The sequence below is a fragment of the Actinia tenebrosa genome, unplaced genomic scaffold (assembly GCF_029948245.1).
Source record: "Actinia tenebrosa isolate PJP-AT-01 unplaced genomic scaffold, QUT_ActTen_1.0 PGA_scaffold1__47_contigs__length_23844297, whole genome shotgun sequence".
Lineage (NCBI taxonomy): Eukaryota > Metazoa > Cnidaria > Anthozoa > Actiniaria > Actiniidae > Actinia > Actinia tenebrosa.
The window spans coordinates 14,421,267-14,442,167 of NW_028292578.1; the positions used below are offsets into that span (position 1 = coordinate 14,421,267).

Genomic DNA, 20,901 nt, shown 5'->3' on the forward strand with positions numbered 1-20,901 from the left:
CCCATTCATCTATATGAAACTGTAATTCTATAGTTGACTTATTGATGATGATTGATTTATTAACTAGGACAATACTTCCAGACATTGAGTGCTGAATAATCTTATGGCAGCGCGCATTTACGGCTATGCCCGACATTTCGGCCCCCGGATCGAGAGACTGCTATCCCTTCCCTAGCTTTTAGCAGAGTCTCCCTTCGTTGGCGATGGTTCTTGGGAAGGATCGCCAACGAGGGCCGAGGACTCTAGCTGCTAGCAGGGAACGGTAGCCGAGGATTTATAGACTGATTATGATCGGCCCATAACTAAAAATCATATATGAGTTCAGGTTAAGGGATACATACTCCCTCCCGCCTAGTACGGGTTAAGATGTTATCCTACGAGTTGAAAGGACAAAGCTTACTCTCACAAATAAATTTTCCTTCAAAATCATATTAGCCTATGTTATCCTACCACAGCGAAAAAATAAAGTAAATTACGGTCAAATTTGAACCTTAGCCAAAAATTCGAAAAAAAAAAAATCGATCCAACTTTGCCATACCCCCGAGACATCCGCAGAGCTGAGGCGTCGTATGGACTTCGGACCTGACGGCGATTAAATCCTTCTGCCCTTGGGTGTACGAATTACGCAAGAAAATGTTCTAGCCGAAGCATCAGGGGAGAGACCAGCCGGCCCCCAGACCATATCGGCTAATCCCTTGCATCTCTGCCACGCACGGAATCGGTTGAAAAAGTAATGTTAAAAAGTCTAGTCTATCCGGTGCATTGTCTTCACCGCTATTGTTATGCTGATTCCCCTGAAACCGTGGACCAGTGGAAAAAACTTGCGTTTTCAAGTTTATTATAAGTCAAGCCCGTCTAAGGAGGGTTAGCACTTGGATGGGTGACCTAAAAGTTGTACCTACTGAAGCTTTTGTTTCTACTTTGTTTCTACAAATGAATTGTCTTTCTAGGTCGAATGTACCATTTGCTCTTTTGTTGAAAGTAAATCTGATCGATACTTTACCTAAATGATACATTCAATTAGGGAACAAGTCCCTGTCACCTGAATTCAAAACGATGATAAATTAGATTTAAATTGGTGTTTATGACCGTCATTTATCAGTCCTTGCCTTCATTTACTTTATACTTTTCCTCTCTCTTCTCCTCTCTGGTTTCTCTCATCTTCTGTCCTATACTCAGTTTGTCTCTTTCTTATTCTTTTTCTATCATTTGCTAGATCATTTCAAAGTTTGTCTTCAAATTCTGTTCTGTTCTGTTCTGTTCTGTTCTGTTCTGTTCTGTTCTATTCTGTTCTGTTCTGCTTCTTCATATCTCTCTCCGCACGCTTGTAAATGAATGACTTCCTAGATGACGAGAACGATAATTATAGTATAATTATCGTTCTCGTCATCTAGGAAGTCATTCATCTACAATCGTGCGTGCTTTCAAAACTCTCTTGAATAGTGAGATGCTAAAGTTACATTTACTTAAACCAATGTGAACCAAACAAGCTACGCGGTCACTTGGTCCGCGCGTCGCCTTCTCATGTCTTTGAAACATGTGCCACCCTTAGCCCTTGGAGCAAGTTAGTCACGTCAGAAACACGCAGAAGTATATACGGAGTGAAAAAAATTGTGTTTTTAAACACCGCATGCATAAGTACATGATCTGTCTTAAGAGTAACACTCGCGCAATCTTTGCGTCGCACTTCCAGATCCTTAGGTTAGTTCCTCAAGGTTTTATGCCCTTAATCCTCCCAAATATGAGCCCCCATCACTGGACTAACCGTAGACCAATTGTCTGAGAAAAATAACACCAAGATGAAATTATCAGGACTTTATTTGCCAACCCAGGACAACTAGATTTATTATCGCAAAAGGTATTGACTCAGCTTTCTTCTGGGATTACAAACGTATGAGATATAAGTGAGCACAGTTTTCACCCTGGTATAGGTTCATACGAATCAATATAGCGAGAGCTTGCTTCGCAGCTGAATACTACGTATCGAACGATGACAGATATTTTGGTTTTAGCTGTTCTTATTCTAACTACAGTGGCTAACACTGCTTATTCTCAAAGTAAGTAGAATATATTGCTATGGGGTTGTTTATCTTTGAGATAAACTTCGAGTGCCTGATCATTAGCTGAAAAAAATGCAGATTTCGGATAGCAGATAACGTCTTTGAGTTGTTTTTGCACATTTGTAGTTTTTATACTCTTCAATTCAAATAAAGTGCATGACAATATCACTATGATTGAACAAAGAAAGCATAAAATCGAGATGTAAACGAAGAAGTAAGGATGAAACAACGAAACAATTTCAAGTATCAATCCGAAGATAGCTCAGTTTTGGGAGGCGGACAGATTTTTATTTCAAGCCTTTTCTTTGGGCACAACTAAAATCGTCATTTAAAAAAATATCGAACTCAATCTGTTAGACGACTCAGTGCCGTAGAAACAAACTATTGTATTATATTAGTAAAAAGATGCAGATACTATGTAGAATCGTCCTGAAGGATATTGGAAAAGTAAAGGAATATATAGATAACGATGAATCTAAATTGATTGTATGAATGCGTAGGAATAGGAATGTACCTGAAAATGGATTGCATGAACGCGTACTAATCTATCACTATTATTCTTTTCAAACTTCATTCATTCAGGTACCTCAAATACAGGATGCAAGAAAGACCGCTTGAGGCCAAATTCCTGTTTCTATTTCATGCTGAAGGGCTACTGTACAGATGGGCGTTATAGTGCCTATATGAAGACACGGTGCTCTTCTATGTGTGGATACTGCTGTCCAGACGGAACGCTGTCTCAACTACCCTTTAACCAGGGCTGCAAAGGTATCGTAGATGTTTTAAAAACTGCAATTGCATTGGGATTTGAGGGTTAAAAGCATTGATCCCTTCGCTCAATTCTATCGTAGTACTGGATATTAATAAATTTAGTATATTGATACTGACTAGTTACAATTTTTTTTTAACTTTTATTAAGTAGGCACGTCACTACCACTATATTCAATACGACCAACACTGACATTCAGTTTACATGTTGATGTAACTAAGAAGGGCTTGAGAAAACCCGAGGTCGCATCTCGGAGAAAAATCCTCAAGGGAGGGAACAAGATATCAAACAAACTCGACTCACATATGCGGCGGTTCAGCCTGCAAGAATCTAACAGCTTACTAGCGTGACTATACAAAATCTATACAAATAAATAATAAGAAATAGATAATTGAATATAAGAAATAAGATTTATCAGTGGTATTTCTACAGAGTAGCTCTTCGTCCACTGAAATTCCAATTGGAGAATTTGATTTTTGTGTAGTGAGGAAAACCAGACAAATTATTCGTAGCAGCACTGAAGATAAGCATTAAGCAATTCTACTCACAATAGACCAGTGAGAGGCAGCCCAGTAATACCGAATGATATCCATGTCAGTCATTGATTAATATACAGTCAATGTCATTAACGTTGTCCACCGAAAAAAGACATTTACACATTTACACATTTACACATTTACACATTTACACATTTACACATTTACACATTTACACATTTACACATTTACACATTTACACATTTACACATTACACATTTACACATTTACACATTTACACATTTACACATTTACACATTTACACATTTACACATTTACACATTTACACATTTACACATTTACACATTTACACATTTACACATTTACACATTTACACATTTACACATTTACACATTTACACATTTACACATTTACACATTTACACATTTAGACTAAAAGATATATCACGTGTTTCATTATGTATCCTTTGCCTTGTGTGCGTCAGCCTGAATTTTAAATGTAAAATTCAATTCGTGAATCGAAAATCCAGAATGCCCTGACCATTTAGTGAGGATTTAAGATGGAGAATGGTATTTCAGCATTTGTTTTATGCCAGAACCTTCGAGGAAACACGTGATATTTCTTTTAGTCTAAATGTGTAAATGTGTAAATGTGTAAATGTGTAAATGTGTAAATGTGTAAATGTGTAAATGTGTAAATGTGTAAATGTGTAAATGTGTAAATGTGTAAATGTGTAAATGTGTAAATGTGTAAATGTGTAAATGTGTAAATGTGTAAATGTGTAAATGTGTAAATGTGTAAATGTGTAAATGTGTAAATGTGTAAATGTCTTTTTTCGGTGGACAACGTTAATGATATTGACTGTATATGCTTTCTTCATTTGTAATTATTCTAGATTATGAATGTGCACAGACGGACCGCCTACCTCTCCTGACTAACGTGACGACTAAAAAAACATGCTTGCAGTACTACAATGACATCACCTTGAACTCCTCGTATCCCTGGGTGAAGTATTATTGTGAAAACACCTTTGGGTGGTGCTGTATGGACAAGAAGACCTTTGCAGATGGAGTAGACGAGAAAGGATGCCCTTGTAAGTGAAAAAGAAAAAAATGTACGGTGATGCGCGCGCGCGGCACCAATTTTCCCGCCAAGTATTTCACAGGAACCCCACCAACATTCATAAGCCGCAAAATATTTGCAAAGGAATTAATATGAATCCTATAATAAGGTTTCTCAAAAGACTATTAATGCAAATTTCGGTAAATATGAAGCATCTTTATATAAGACTCTAGGCACGATATTTGCCATTCTGAGAGTAAGTGAAAAACGTGGTCGAAGAGAAAATATGAACTAGTTCATTTTCTGTTGCTTGGTCGAGTTGACATTGCAGTGCATTGTAAGACTGTTTTTGGGGGACATATTTTCAAGATGACGTATATCATTGTCTCCTCAAAAAGCCCCATAATGCAATACAATGTCAACTCGACCCACTTCCCTCCTCAACTTCGGAACGAGTTGGCGTATTATGCTTGCTATTGGATCAAGTAAAATTATTTTATACTGTTTTGCAGATAAACTTTGTTATAATGTCAATTCTGACGAGTACTGCCTCAATCAAACAAAGACCGATAGTCGGTACTGTGATTCAGCGCTAACCAGACAGAAATGTGCGTGGACGTGTAAAAAATGTAGTAAGTAAATCATAAAAAGTTTTCCTGGCATGCGTTGATAATTTTACAATTTGACTGGTTGCGTGGTGGTTGGTTGCATACAATTCTTGTTTGTTCAGGTGACTTGAAGGTGATAGTTGGATGAATGCATGGATGAGAATGGATGGATGGGTGGATGAATGCATGGATGAGAATGGATGGATGGGTGGATGAATGCATGGATGAGAATGGATGGATGGGTGGATGAATGCATGGGCGGAAAATGATGGATGGGTGGATGAATGCATGGATGAGAATGGATGGATGAATGCATGGGTGGGAATTGATGGATGGGTGGATGAATGCATGGATGAGAATGGATGGATGGGTGGATGAATGCATGGGTGGGAATTGATGGATGGGTGGATGAATGCATGGGTGGGAATTGATGGATGGGTGGATAAATGCATGGATGGATGGGTGGATGAATGCATGGGTGGGAATTGATGGATGGGTGGATGAATGCATGGGTGGGAATTGATGGATGGGTGGATGAATGCATGGATGAGAATGGATGGATGGGTGGATGAATGCATGGATGAGAATGGATGGATGGGTGGATGAATGCATGGGTGGGAATTGATGGATGGGTGGATGAATGCATGGATGAGAATTGATGGATTAATAGATGGATGAGTGGTGGTCAGTCGGTTATCTGCATGGTCGGTCGGTCAGTAGTAAATTGGTTAGCAGCTGTTTAACCTTTAGTATTCCTTATTATCTCTATAGAGGCCAAGAAGCCAACCGATTGTGGGTTGTTTGGATGTTGTTGGAATGGTGTGCCTGCTTTGAGTCCAGATTACAGGGATTGTCAACGTAAGTACCTTATCCACGTGACCGTAACCGCGAGTTACATAACACTAGTATACTGGCAGTTTCGAGTTCTTTGTTACTCAGGATTAGCTTCCATGGTGTGTTCAATGATTCATGTGTTCCTGTAAAGTGTTTGTAATTTTGGAGTGCGTATTCATTCTTCAGAGTATCTTTGTTATTTGTGAATATTTGCATGCAAAAAATCAAGACAATACAGCGGTATATGACGAACTCGAAAAAGATCTGTCATGATTTTGAATGTCCTTTCATTCTTTTTCAGCTTGCAGGGATATATCATCGCACTTGTGCAATCAGTTTAGACATGCCTGTCTTCCCATTGGTCAGTACCGCCTGCGTGAGTTTGCATTGACAAGGTGTCCTAGGACTTGCAATCTGTGTGTGTAGGTATGTATCGACCTTCAATACTGAATACACAGGCAGGCAGGCAGGCAGGCAGGCAGGCAGGCAGGCAGACTAACAGCTGTACCCTGTACAGCCACTCCACCCTTATTTATTTAGGTCTCTTATTGAATCAATACAGAACAATTTACTACGAGTAACGAGATGAGTAGCTGGACAGGACGGATCATTATCAAGATGAATAACACAACAAGTTATCTTATAGATCTGAAAGGTTTAATAAATGGTAAAGAAGCTAAGAAGTAATGCTTTCCTTTTATATTAGGGGCAGATTCTGTATTTTAGTTTGCTTGGGAAAATGGTTCCAAGTAGCGATTAGCAAAGCCATAATATTCAATGAAATGGGTGGTGCTCTGATATTATCCGTGTACATGAAACATCCTATAAACAAAGACATGATACTCAAGGGAATGAATGATACACATAAAAAATCATCCTATAAACAAAGACATAATATTCAAGGGAATGACTGGTGAAATTTTACCATACAACCTTTTTTGATTCATTCTTCCCTTTCATTCGCTAGTCCCCTACTCACCCCTCACCCCCTTATTTGTTAATAAGGATTGATACTAATATCCTGCCGCCCAGGAGTATTTACGAGGGTCGGACACACCGTATATACGTCCATCCACTTCCCTATTAATCGCTTGTACTACTGCGTACGATTTTTTCACGATTCGATGCCCAAGAGCTTTTAGGCCATCTTGGATGGGTTGGCGTAAGATGTAAGGGTCTACGGTCTCGATGTTTATTTCGTTTGGAATCCATTGATGATGCAAACGAGGTTCCTTGACTGATGTTAGGAGGGTTTTATTGAACCACATTTTACTCATGAATACCTGGAACAAAAGAGTTTTAATTTTAGACTGCTGTTTTTGATAGAGCTCGTAGATCTGATGCAAAATGTTTATAGTTTGGATGGATGGATGGAAGGATGGAAGGAGGGATGGATGGAGGGAGGGATGGATGGATGGATGGATGGATGGATGGATGGATGGATGGATGGATGGAGGGAGGTAGGGATGGATGGAGGGATGGAGGGAGGGAGGGATGGATGGAGGGAGGGATGGATGGAGCCGGGATGGAGGGAGGGAGGGAGGGAGGGAGGGAGGGAGGGAGGGATGGTGGATGGATGGAAGGGTGGATGGAGGCAAGACGAAATGGACAAAGGACAGGCAGGAGGGAACTGACAGGTGGGTGGAAACCAAACCCAAACTCATCACATACCAGACATATAGATGATATAATCCGTGGTCCTCCTGAGGCGCCTGCTACAAACACTACCTCCCCCTGTCTATTGGTGAATATAACAGGGCTCATAGATGACTGAGCTCTCTTGCCAGGCTTGATGAAATTCACCGGTGTCGGGGGGAGGCCGTAGATATTGTTTTGACCAGGTATCCCAAAGTCATCCATGCCATTATTGTATATTATTCCCGTTCGGTTTGAACGATATACAGCGCCGAGTCTGAAAGTTGATGATTTGAGATTATGAACAATCTTTAATTAATTTATATAACTTAGAACAGTCTTGAGTCTAGAAGATAATGGATATTATAAAATAACTGTCATAGACTGACTGCGTTTTGTTTGGTTGGGAGTGCGTCCATTATGAGAGCAAATCTCTTCATTCGTATGTCCAAAATGACGGCTCGCGCGCAGTTGTAAGGTATTTGATGTAGCCCTGAAGATGACAAATATGGTCGAAAGCTTGGCAATAAAATGAAATAATCATAAACGTATTGGATACGAAATCTTGACTCAAATGCGATCCTAGCTACAAAAATACATTTGAATTAACTTACAGATAGTTGACTGAACTCGTAACACTAACAGCGTCGCCGTTAGCAGCTAATATCGACAGATGTGACGTGCCACCGTCATTCCCTATCAACGTCTCTTCCCCGTAGTACGTGAAGTTGTGAGTTCTATTGTTCCAGATGAGGCGACGAAGAGCCTCTGCGTACGCGGGACTTGTCATGTTCTTGACGAGCTGTTGATTTGAAGGATTGCAATATTGATAGTATGTATATATAAGAATAAATGGTTTGAACCCAGATGTTGAATTTTGTTGTAAAGTGTGATCGCCCGGGTGAGTGTAGTCTTGAGAAAGACTGTTGTTGGTGGTGACTGCATGAGGTCTCGACAACCTGAGCGGAAGTCATCTTCAGAGTCTTGTGAGAAAACGTATGTATACAACTGTGCCAGCATGCACATCGTACTACTACGTAGAAAGCCGAATATAGCATCCTTTTTAAATTTAAATTTTCTCATAACTTAAATATTTTAAAGACTTGTCCCCAGCGCACTAGGGCCATGCACCCTGTTTTCAAATAACAGCCCCTAATCACTTTGACTGGATAGCAGTTGTACATAGATTCATTAGCTGTGATTGTTTCAAGAAATAACGTCAATCCTAGCCTGTATCCTGTCCGTGTCATGCTTACATCATCTCTTACATACCTGTGTTATGTTTTCAAAGTCTGGATCCCCAAGTTGTGACCGGCGGGCAAAGGCAAACTTGAAAGCCTCGACAATCTTATGGTAAGTGAGTACTGAGATGCTATCATTGGCACGATCACTGGGACTCAGATTATAACCTGAATATATAAAAATATTAATGATAAAAATAGGTTTCATTCTATCTAATTTGATTTAATGATTTCATCACAGTCATGAAGTTCACACCCAGCAAGAGGACCTTTGTCGAAGCTCCTAATCAACTCCTAAACCATGAAGGAGCAACTGATGTTCATCCTGGGAAAAGATCGTCATTTAAAACCAAAAATAATATGTCTTAATTGACGCAAAACAAAACAAATAAATAAAATAAAATAGATTAAAAAAAGTTACTAGACGAATACGGTTTAGGAGTTTATTAGGAGTTTCAAAGGTCCTTTCACTGGATGTGATATAGTCGCTCCCTCGTGGTCTCATGCTTAGTTCACATCCATTGAAAGGACCTAAATTTTTTATGATCCATGATGAATAAATAAAATAAGTAAAACATAGATAAAAGGAAACGTGATGGACAACTGTCGTCCAAGAGTTGATAAGGAGTTTCGAAGGTCCTTTCACTGGATGTGAACTAAGCATGAGACCACGAGGGAGCGAATATATCACATCCAGTGAAAGGACCTTTTTCATGATCGATAATCAATAAATCAATAATTAATGAATTCTATTTAAAGAGGGTGACATATTAACCAAAAACAATAAATAAATGAAAAATAGATAATTTACAAAAATAATAATAAATAGATAAAAAGAAATTTAAAGGAATATGGTCCAAGAGTTGATAAGGAGTTTCAAAGGTCCTTTCACTGGATTTGAACTAATGGGAGACCACGAGGGAACGACTATTTCACATCCACTGAAAGGACCTTTTTCATAATCGATAAGTTATATGTTTTGGTTAACGCAAAACGATATATAAATAAAATAAATAAAAGGGAATTTAATGCAAGAATAAAGCAAATAGGGGTATAGATGACCTACCTTTCAAGATGTTCAGAATAAGTGTAACAACAGCACCACCCGAGGGGGGTGGGACAGTGTACCATGTCAGATCCCTCAACTCATTCTTAATGGCCGCTTTTGATGTCCCCGCTTTGTAGTTTTTCAAATCCTCCTCTGTAATTATACCGCCAGCGTCTTTTATGTCTTTAGCGATATCCTTCGCTAAGGACCCGTTGTAGAAGGAATGGGGGTCCTGTTGGATCTTAGTCAGTGTTGCAGCTAGTTCGGGGTTCTTGATGATGTCGCCCTCGGATTTCAGTTCCCCATTTTCCATCAGAATATCACTTATGTGGTGAAAATGCAAACACCAAAACAGAAATAATATATATCAGAATCATTAAGATGGTAGATTTGTACTTGAAATATACGTAAAAGCAAGGTGAGCTTAAGTCAAGAGGACATGGCGGGAAAATCACCAACAACAAATCTATGTTCACTCCTAAATAGGGTAGGTTTATAATATATGAATATAAAATTCATGACCACAAGAAAAAAGAAAGAAAAAAAAAAAAAAAAAAAAAGCCGGAGAAAGCTCATTAACCACAGTTAATAGAAGGGAATGGTTAGGAAACCTATTGTTATCAGGTCTTTGTTCGCTTGTGAGGTTGAACCGGTCTTGACAGTGCACAATGTTTGATTTATGCTCATTCAAAATTGCAAAATAAGTAAACATAAACTTTGTCTACGGGATTATTGTAAGGAATATTCAAATATCTCTTATAAATCTTTAAGTATTTTGAACTAGCAGCCAAAAGAAAGATTTTGGTCTGTTCACTCAGCCATTGCCAACAATGGTAAAACAAAGGATTGTGCACAGTCACGCTTGAAAAAAGTAAACAAAGACATATAACAATAAGTTTCATAACCATTCCCCTCTATTAACTATGGTCTAACAGAAAAAAGCTTGGTTAAACAAAAGATAACATGCAGAACATTGCGCATGCGTAATGCACTAGATAGAGGGGTCCTGGATACAGGTGCCATTACGTGCGCGCGTGATTATGACGTTATAATTATTCAATTACTCTTGTCTAATTGAAAAAGTTTCGGAATTCGTACGAAAACGAGAGCAAAATACTGATATAGTGTAAAGCGTTTCAAACATTGAATATGATATTTTTAGTAATCAAATTTCCTTGCTATCTTGGAAGAAGGTGAGTTTGCAACGTTCACAAGAATCTGAGTATTTTAGTCTAGAAGGAAATAAAGGAAAAGGAAGAAAAAAAAACTCATAAAAAGGGAAGCAAAAAGAGAAAACAATTGAACACAAGTAAAGAAACAAAAGAATAGAAGGAGAAAGCTAAGCGGGCAAAAGAAAGAAAACAAAAAAAAGGAAGGAGATAAAATGAATTGGACCATTAGCGAAAGACGTTTTTTGGTTGATTATTAAACTTTTAAAAAAATATTTAAAACTTTAATTGGTTTAATTAAATTTTAATTTATTTATTCAGCCGAGGAATTCCTGATCGTGAGAATAATCTATTGGATAATATTGGTGATCTTGGTGTTTTTGATAATAATACGGTAAGATCAAAACAACTGACTTATTATTGGGTTATAAGCAGCAGCCATGTTCTGCAGGCATTGGGCAAACCAATCAAACTAGTACTTTTTTCCTTTGGATAATTCTGTCCAGTAATAATAACTGCATTGTTCCCGCAATACAATTTGTGTCGCTAAATACTAAGAGCCCCAGTTCATACGCGAATTAAGCCAATCATTCAAGACTAAAGCTAAAGTTAAATCTCTCTACTCTCCTTACAACATATAATTACGATCTTAAATAATCATGAATTCAATTTTGATTCAATGTTTAGTGTGTTGGACATAATACTCGCTTATCGCGAGATGCTCAGGAGAAGAAGATATTGTAGAGCATCATCATCGGTGCAGTGCAAGGCATTAGCACTCCCCCTACCAGACAGTGCAGGGGGTTCCTCTGTCGATGAGGACGAGGAGGATAGTGATGACGACGACGACGACGATGATGATGACGATGATGATGATGATGACGAGTGGACAAGCAATGATGAAGAATACAGTACTTCTGACGAAGAAGTCACTAACTCAAGCGATGATGATGATGAGTCTTCATGGCCTTGTAAACCAACGAAGTACTTTAAGGTTGTAAGAAACTTTCCCGACGAAAGACGGATCAGTGCACTTTTGTTTTGCGTCGGGGAAAAAGGCTCTTTAAAAGATCATCGAAGTTTTAAAGGCGTAGTTGTTCATATGGCAGCCATTTCAATAGAGAGAAATCACGAGGGTGAACTCACAACCCAATGTTGGATCAACCCCGGACATCCGAGCCTTATTCAGCCACTGGCGGCAAAATTCCTTGATTATTTCTACAAGGAATATTACGATGATTTCTGCAACAGAACTGCATCGTCTACTTCGATTATCAAGAACATCAGGCAAATGCTTCTTCCACTGCCACCTTGTGAATGTAGATCACTTGTTGACAAGGATGAAAAGAATGTTGTGGCTGTCCATGATGCTGACAAGAACGAAACGAAAGAAGAAGAAGAAGAGATGGAAGATGTCAAAGAGTGTTGTGAGAGCCAAGACGATAGTGAAGATGAAATTGCAGTCGCTGATGATGATAGCAAGCAAGAAGAAGAAGACATGGTTTATCATAGTGATGCCATAGAGTGCTGTGAGAGCCATGGCGACAGTGAAGATGAAATTGCAGTTGCTGATGATGATTATGATTGTGATAAGCAAGAAGACGAAGAGGAGGAAGATATGCTTTATCATAGTGATGCCATAGAGTGCTGTGAGAGCCATGGCGACAGTGAAGATGAAATTGCAGTTGCTGATGATGATTATGATTGTGATAAGCAAGAAGAAGAAGAGGAGAAAGGTATGGTTCATCATAGTTATGCCATAGAGTGCTGTGAGAGCCATGGCGAAAATGAAGATGAAATTGTAGTCGCTGATGATGATATCAAGCAAGAAGAAGAAGAGGAGAAAGGTATGATTAATCATAGTGATGCCATAGAGTGCTGTGAGAGCCATGGCGACAGTGAAGATGAAATTGCAGTTGCTGATGATGATATTAAGCAAGAAGAAGAAGACATGGTTTATCATAGTGATGCCATAGAGTGCTGTGAAAGCCATGGCGACAGTGAAGATGAAATTGCAGTTGCTGATGATGATTATGATTGTGATAAGCAAGAAGAAGAAGAGGAGAAAGGTATGGTTCATCATAGTGATGCCATAGAGTGCTGTGAGAGCCATGGCGAAAATGAAGATGAAATTGTAGTCGCTGATGATGATATCAAGCAAGAAGAGGAAGAGGAGGTAGATATCGTTTATCATAGTGATGCCATAGAGTGCTGTGAGAGCCATGGCGAAAATGAAGATGAAATTGTAGTCGCTGATGATGATATCAAGCAAGAAGAAGAAGAGGAGAAAGGTATGGTTCATCATAGTGATGCCATAGAGTGCTGTGAGAGCCATGGCGACAGTGAAGATGAAATTGCAGTTGCTGATGATGATATTAAGCAAGAAGAAGAAGACATGGTTTATCATAGTGATGCCATAGAGTGCTGTGAAAGCCATGGCGACAGTGAAGATGAAATTGCAGTTGCTGATGATGATTATGATTGTGATAAGCAAGAAGAAGAAGAGGAGAAAGGTATGGTTCATCATAGTGATGCCATAGAGTGCTGTGAGAGCCATGGCGACAGTGAAGATGAAATTGCAGTTGCTGATGATGATTATGATTGTGATAAGCAAGAAGAAGAAGAGGAGAAAGGTATGGTTCATCATAGTTATGCCATAGAGTGCTGTGAAAGCCATGGCGAAAGCGAAGATGAAATTGCAGTTGCTGATGATGATATCAAGCAAGAAGAAGAAGAAGAAGAAATGGTTTATCATAGTGATGCCATAGAGTGCTGTGAGAGCCATGACGAAAATGAAGATGAAATTGCAGTTGCTGATGATGATATCAAGCAAGAAGAAGAGGAGGAAGATGTGGTTTATGATAGTGATTCCAAAGAGTGCTGTGAGAGCCATGGCGACAGTGAAGATGAAATTGCAGTTGCTGATGATGATTATGATTGTGATGAGCAAGAAGAAGAAGAGGAGAAAGGTATGGTTTATCATAGTGATGCCACAGAGTGCTGTGAGAGCCATGGCGACAGCGAAGATGAAATTGCAGTTGCTGATGATGATTATGATTGTGATAAGCAAGAAGAAGAAGAGGAGAAAGGTATGGTTCATCATAGTGATGCCATAGAGTGCTGTGAGAGCCATGGCGACAGTGAAGATGAAATTGCAGTTGCTGATGATGATTATGATTGTGATAAGCAAGAAGAAGAAGAGGAGAAAGGTATGGTTCATCATAGTGATGCCATAGAGTGCTGTGAAAGCCATGGCGACAGTGAAGATGAAATTGCAGTTGCTGATGATGATATCAAGCAAGAAGAAGAGGAGGAAGATGTGGTTTATCATAGTGATGCCATAGAGTGCTGTGAGAGCCATGGCGACAGTGAAGATGAAATTGCAGTTGCTGATGATGATTATGATTGTGATAAGCAAGAAGAAGAAGAAGAAGATGTGGTTTATCATGAGAGCCATGGCGACAGTAAAGATGAAATTGCAGTTGCTGATGATGATTATGATTGTGATAAGCAAGAAGAAGAAGAGGAGAAAGGTATGGTTCATCATGGTGATGCCATAGAGTGCTGTGAGAGCCATGACGACAGTGAAGATGAAATTGCAGTTGCTGATGATGATTATGATTGTGATAAGCAAGAAGAGGAAGAGGAGAAAGGTATGGTTCATCATAGTGATGCCATAGAGTGCTGTGAAAGCCATGGCGAAAGTGAAGATGAAATTGCAGTTGCTGATGATGCTATCAAGCAAGAAGAAGAAGAAGAAGAAATGGTTTATCATAGTGATGCCATAGAGTGCTGTGAGAGCCATGACGGCAGTGAAGATGAAATTGCAGTTGCTGATGATGATATCAAGCAAGAAGAAGAAGAGGAGGAAGGTATCGTTCATCATAGTGATGCCATAAAGTGCTGTGAAAGCCATGGCTATGATGAAGAAAAAATTGCAATTGATGATGACGACAACAAGCAAGAAGAAGAGGAGGGGGATGTTTCAAATCGTATTGATGCCATGGACAGCCGTGAGTGCCATTTGCAAGGCCATGTTCCTGATGATGATTGTAGTAATCATGATGCTGATGTTGCTGATGATGCTGATGATGATTGTAGTAATCATGATGATCATCATGCTGCTGATGATAATTGTACTAATCTTGGTGATGATGGTTATAACAGTGGTGCCTGTGTTATTGATGGTGATTTGGGTGTCCCTGACAGTACACTCAGTGATGAGAGTGACGATAGTTCTGATGGAGATGCAGATCACAGTGATAGAGGCCAAGACAAGAAAGAACTACATGTCCTTTTTGGATGTCACCAAAGTCCCTACGTGCCATCTCTATGGGTTGCAGGACTTACAGTTTGCTTGTTGTCAAGATTTATAAGGTAATTGATTATAGAAGAAAAATATTGATGTGTTCTCAACAAATATCATTTCAGATTCAAGCTCCAGACTCAGTTCCTTCAATAAGTTCCTTCACACCGCTTACAAGCAAGCCTTTAAGAAGCAAAACTAATCCTCCAAATTTAATTTATCGATGGCCTGAAATATCCTCTGGGCTGATCTAATTCAGGCCACAGCTTGATTCCCTAAATTTTCCTTCATATGCGATTTTAGTTTTAATGTTTTGTTTTATTATTATTTTTTATTTTCAGAGCATAAAAGGAAAAGACTTTTAAGCTGCATCACTGAAAAATATAAGGAAATTGTAAAAATTGTAAAATTGTAAATATAAAGAAATTTCTCTCCGCACTTTTTTTAACCTTGGAATGAACAGTGAGAAAACCTTTTTAGACATCAGTGTGAGATGTATTCAAGTCAGTTCTTCGTCATTAAGAGGATACATTTCACACTGCAACTGCCTGACTGTGTGAAGCATGCCGTGCATGTAACAATATTCGCTGATGAACTTTTCATAATTATGTATTCGCTAACCCTGATAAAACATTTCTTTAATAAAGGTAATTTTGGGGAAGTAATTTTAGGTTTTGATAGTAGAAATGTAATGACCGGACCTAACTAAACGAGTGTGTTTTGAAGAATGGCATCGTAAAGCCCGATAGGCTGGCAAGGATTTGAAACCTACTTTTCGGATCGAAATCGAATAAATTATGATGTTCATCGAATGTAAGCAACAAGATATCACTGAGTGGGTCTTAACTGTTAACGGTTTGAGTTCAATAATGAATGAATGAATAAATAAATAAATAAATAAATAAATTAATAATAAATAAATAAATAAATAAATAAATAAATAAATAAATAAATAAATAAATAGATAGATAGATAGATAAATAAATAAATAAATAAATAAATAAATAAATAAAACAACAACAAAATATTATCTCGGTGCGGTCGTATTTGAACCTAAGTTTATGACCAAGAAAAATTCGAAAAAAAATCGATCCCACTTTGCCATACCCCCGAGACATCCGCAGAGCTGAGGCGGCGTATGGACTTCGGACCTGACGGCGATTAAATCCTTCTGCCCTTGGGTGTACGAATTACGCAAGAAAATGTTCTAGCCGAAGCATCAGGGGAGAGACCAGCCGGCCCCAAGACCATATCGGCTAATCCCTTGCATCTCTGCCACGCACGGAATCGGTTTAAAAAATAATGTTAAAAAGTCTAGTCTATCTGGTGCATTGTTTTCCTGGCTGTTGTAATGCTAATTTCAAGGAACCGTGGACCAGTGGAAAAAACTTGGGCATCAAAAGTGCTGAGTCAAGCCCGTCTGGGGAGGTTCAGGGTTTGGATGGGTGACCTAAACATTATACCTGCTCAAGTAGGCATACGAACAGAGCGTTTGGTGTAGAGAAAAATCACTCAAAGTTTCTCTACCAAATTAACAATATTTTAAATCGTTTAGGACTCGTTTTAATTCTTTTTTTTTTTTTTTAATATATTATTATTCTTTTTTTTAAATTAAAAATTATTTAAATAATTCGTTTTAAAGCGCGCGTGAAATGCATATAGTGCAGCAACTCAATTAAACTCTTGTGAGCCCCTTGAGCGCTAGTCCTTTAGACCTCCTCTCCCTAGGGTTAAAAACCCCTTCCATATTAGATTGTCTTGTACCTACCTAAGCCCAGGATCATTCTTGATAAGCTGTGCTTTCCTCTTTATAGCCTCGTGTAGTGGTTTGCCGATCTTGAAGCCATTAGTTGCCAGATCGATAGCAGGTTGAATAAGGTCCTTCCAGGGGAGCTTCCCAAACCGGTGCCATGCAGTGTACATTCCTTTGACTTCACCAGGGACGCCGGCAGCTAACGCCCCTATAGTAAAACAGGAGATATGCATGGTCAGTGAACGAACCAAGGACAGCATAATCATTTCGAAAAAAAGAGAACAAACAAACAAAAACGAAACGAAAAGCTTTAGGTCGCGTTGACAGTGGACTTGGAGCTGTCTTCGTGCGCGATAACAAAATAGTTCAGCTAAATCTGGCATTGAATCACTGCTTTTGTATAGAGCGCGAGTGGGAACTGAGCATTATGGCATTTGTAGCCGTGCAGTAGCCTTAGTTGTAACTACTCTTTGTGGGCGAATGAATTAAAGGAAGATAACGGCACGTAGTACCGAGTAAGTGTTGTAAGTCTGTACTGTACGTTTCCTACTCATGCGATAATCATTCTTATGGGAAGTCATTTCATTCATAGTTACTACACTCGACGAAATAATGGATTTGGTCATCATATGTCTACCTGGCAAATGTTGAGCAATGCCGTACCGTGTACGTTGGAAGTCAGTGCCGTATGTTTCCTACTTAAGATACCCGCTCTATTTAAAGTGTATATCAAGGGAAAAAATTACTTATATTTGAACAGTGTAGTAGTATGGTTGCAATATTTGTGGACTTCTCTTTTCAGAGATACAAACATTTGAAATATCAATATGCAAATGAGATGACGTAAATTCAAAAATGTGTTACATTTTGCAGTCTAATTTACGACAAGTGTTCTGAAGTGTAATAACCTAAAAGTGTACAAAGTCATATATTTCAGTCATAAGGATGATTTGCAAATGAAAAAACAGCATTACTTTCCACAACAGCATTTTCGTATAATAAATTAGTCTTGAATTTACCTCATCTCATTTGCATATTGATATTTCAAATGTTTATATCTCCTAAAAGAAAATTTTACATACATAAATACTGCAACAATACTATTACACTATTCACATATAAGTGATTTTGAAAGAAAAATAATTTCCTTGATATACACTTTAAGTTGTTCACATGACTCACCGTTTATCGCCTTTTCACTTTGATTGACGTACATGTTAGTAGTTGCAGCCGCGGGCGCAACCTCACGAAAGTCAATCACGTGAGCCTGTTTCTTTCCTTTCTCATAGACTAACATGAAGCCACCGCCTCCGATCCCACTAGAATGCATGTTACGAAGTCCAATGCAAAACATAGTGGCTACCGCAGAATCGACTGCGGATCCACCCTTACGAAGAAAATCCCGACCAACCTCCGAACAATCGCCGGAATCACTCGCGACGACTGCATGCTCATAAGGCCCTTCGTGATTGGCTGGTTTCTCGTCACTAGTTTTCTCGTCCTTGCTCTTGGCCAATCCTAGACCTAGACCTAGACCTAGTGCAATGGCAATGAGCACAACGATGACGACCACTGCGATGATGATGATGTTACGACGTTTAAGCCTATAATACACACGCAGATAGGAATTTAAGGCCCCGTCCACACGTATCCGAAAATTTTTGTATCCGCAAGAAAATATTCGCGTCCACACGCAGCGTATTCGAATCGTTTTCGAACCGTTTTCACTGTCCACACGTATCTGGAAATTGTTTGATCCGCCCTGATGCACGCTAGTGCCTAGCCCCTTTGACGGATAGTTTTTCTTATTGAGCATGCTCAAAAACGTGTTTACGTTATCGTATTCGAAAATTTGCGGATACGACCGTCCACACGTATCCGTATTCTGAGCGTATTCGAAAATTTCCACTCTGGAGACCGTTTTCGAAAATTTTCGGATACGGATACAAAAATTTCCGGACGCGTGTGGAACGCCTCCGTATCCGAAAAAGAAAAAAAAAATTCCGGATACAAAAATTTGCGGTTACGTGTGGGCGGGGGCGCCTAAAGGTTAGGCCCAGTATATAGTGAAGAAATAAAAAGTGTGCGAGCGTGCTGCGGTGCTGTGTGCACTCATAAACTTGCGCTCCCAACCATGCAATCAAAACGCAAGATTTATAACAGTAGTTCAGTTTATAATGCTATACAAAGAACTGACCCTAAACGGGAAGTTTTGCATCTAAGCGTGACCAGGCTAATATCAAACATGACAGCATAGCTAAAAATGTTTCAGCATAAGAGAAAATGTACAAGTTTCTCTTCATTATACGTGCTAGTACTTTTATTTTAGCTTCTGTTGCGTTCAAAAAATCTCCATTCTTTTCCCCACGTATGTTTTATTTGTGTTCTAACCGTTACTTGTGGGTTATTAGGGACGGCTTAAGATTCGCAAAATCTAAGAAGGCGACGTCAACTGCAACCGAATAAGGTCACTTTGGGGTTTCGCGCCTTCAAAGACTGTCTTCCGTTTGGATGAGTTGACTTTAGCTTACTGACAATGTTTTGAATGAACTCTCCAACAAATAGAACCAACGAAGATTGAATATTCACACAGTTCCGGTTAACTTCGCCATAGCAGATTTTGCAAATATGAGTCCTCATAGTCTTTTTTTAGAGAGATATCTAATTTACAAGAAAGAAAAATACGAAAAACCTCTGGGACCAGGGTATTAAGATACCAAAACTCGGTTGAGAACACATCAAAAGATATATGATGGACTAGGCTTTGAATAAACATACTAAAAGTAGATGGCTACCAGAACTTACCCCATTTTGAGTGCTCAGTAGAAACCAGACAGGAATTACACTTAAGTTCTTAACGTCTGCTTATGTAACACTCGCTAGCCGTGACAGGCTTTAACGTGCTGAAGGCAAAGCTACATACATACTAATCGAATTTCAACGGTCTTTAGTATTGTAGCGACGTCCTGTTGCCTGTTGTGGATTGAACGTGTCCTTCGTGACTTAAGAATGAAATGCGTATTCAAATTTAACAAATGACGAAAGACAGCATTATAAAAACCACTGGAGGTTAACGAATATATATTTTAATATTATAGTTTGGAAGGGGATGGGGATTCCAGATGTCAGATCTGAGGCTCCTTATCGGTTAAATTTCAGGATTTTTGTTGGTTGAGTCTTGTCAGAGATGAAGAAATAAAAAACGCGTGCACGTGCTTTATAACGGCACACAGCACAGCAAGTTTTTATACAGTCAATTCAAAAAACGTTGTCGTCGACCGGTTCAAGCCTACGCGACTGGACCGAAAGGAATATGGGTAAAAATCACTGAAGCGGTTAAATATTCGTTCTGAATTAATTGTTCCCGCTAGTAATAAAGATAATAATGGCGAGAAACAATCCATCAAATGCATGTCTTTGGGTTTAGGGAAAGCAAAACAAAGTAGTTATGATTCAGTTCACAATTTCGAAAATATGAAGGCATTAAAAAAACGTCTCCTTCAACACTTCCCGCTCGCCTACGAAGGTTCGTGCTGTAAACCAGGCATAACTAGTCAGATAAAATTATGGAGTCAACTCGGCTTCAATGATTGCTACCCAGAGTTCCTTTCGGTCCAGTCGCGTAGGCTTGAGCCGGTCGACGACAACATTTTTTGAATTGACTGTATACAAATCACAATAACCGTTATTTAAGATAGGAATGACGCAACGGGAAGTGCGTGCGCGTCAAGCCAATCAGAATGCGACATTCACAACAGTTAAATAAATTGAATGGCATTTGTAAGTTACACCCCCATTAGTCAGTATATTTTAAGGTATAATGGTATACATTTTCTGAAAGCTGAATAAATCTAGGATCGGTAGAGCGTAATTGCTATAATTATACAGCTTCTCATTAATCCCATATAGGCAACTGTCC

General features: G+C 39.0%; 2 protein-coding genes across 2 annotated transcripts; one reads left to right on the forward strand and one right to left on the reverse strand.

Annotated features, from left to right (window-relative positions):
- The first annotated feature begins 1,911 nt into the window (after positions 1–1,911).
- On the forward strand, positions 1,912–6,513 carry LOC116304790 (uncharacterized). Its single transcript, XM_031714572.1, has 7 exons — positions 1,912–2,057; positions 2,643–2,828; positions 4,222–4,419; positions 4,901–5,020; positions 5,768–5,854; positions 6,132–6,256; positions 6,393–6,513. Exons 1-6 carry the CDS (start codon positions 1,991–1,993, stop codon positions 6,254–6,256), a joined length of 783 nt encoding a protein of 260 aa, XP_031570432.1. The 5' UTR covers positions 1,912–1,990; the 3' UTR covers positions 6,393–6,513.
- Positions 6,466–20,005, reverse strand: LOC116304789 (glutathione hydrolase 1 proenzyme). Its single transcript, XM_031714571.2, has 8 exons — positions 19,788–20,005; positions 18,165–18,586; positions 16,998–17,190; positions 9,773–10,077; positions 8,738–8,874; positions 8,080–8,267; positions 7,502–7,742; positions 6,466–7,113 (listed from the first exon to the last, which is right to left on the reverse strand). The coding sequence occupies exons 1-8, from the start codon at positions 19,790–19,792 to the stop codon at positions 6,844–6,846; spliced, it is 1,761 nt and encodes a 586-aa protein (XP_031570431.2). The 5' UTR covers positions 19,793–20,005; the 3' UTR covers positions 6,466–6,843.
- Positions 20,006–20,901: the final 896 nt, after the last annotated feature.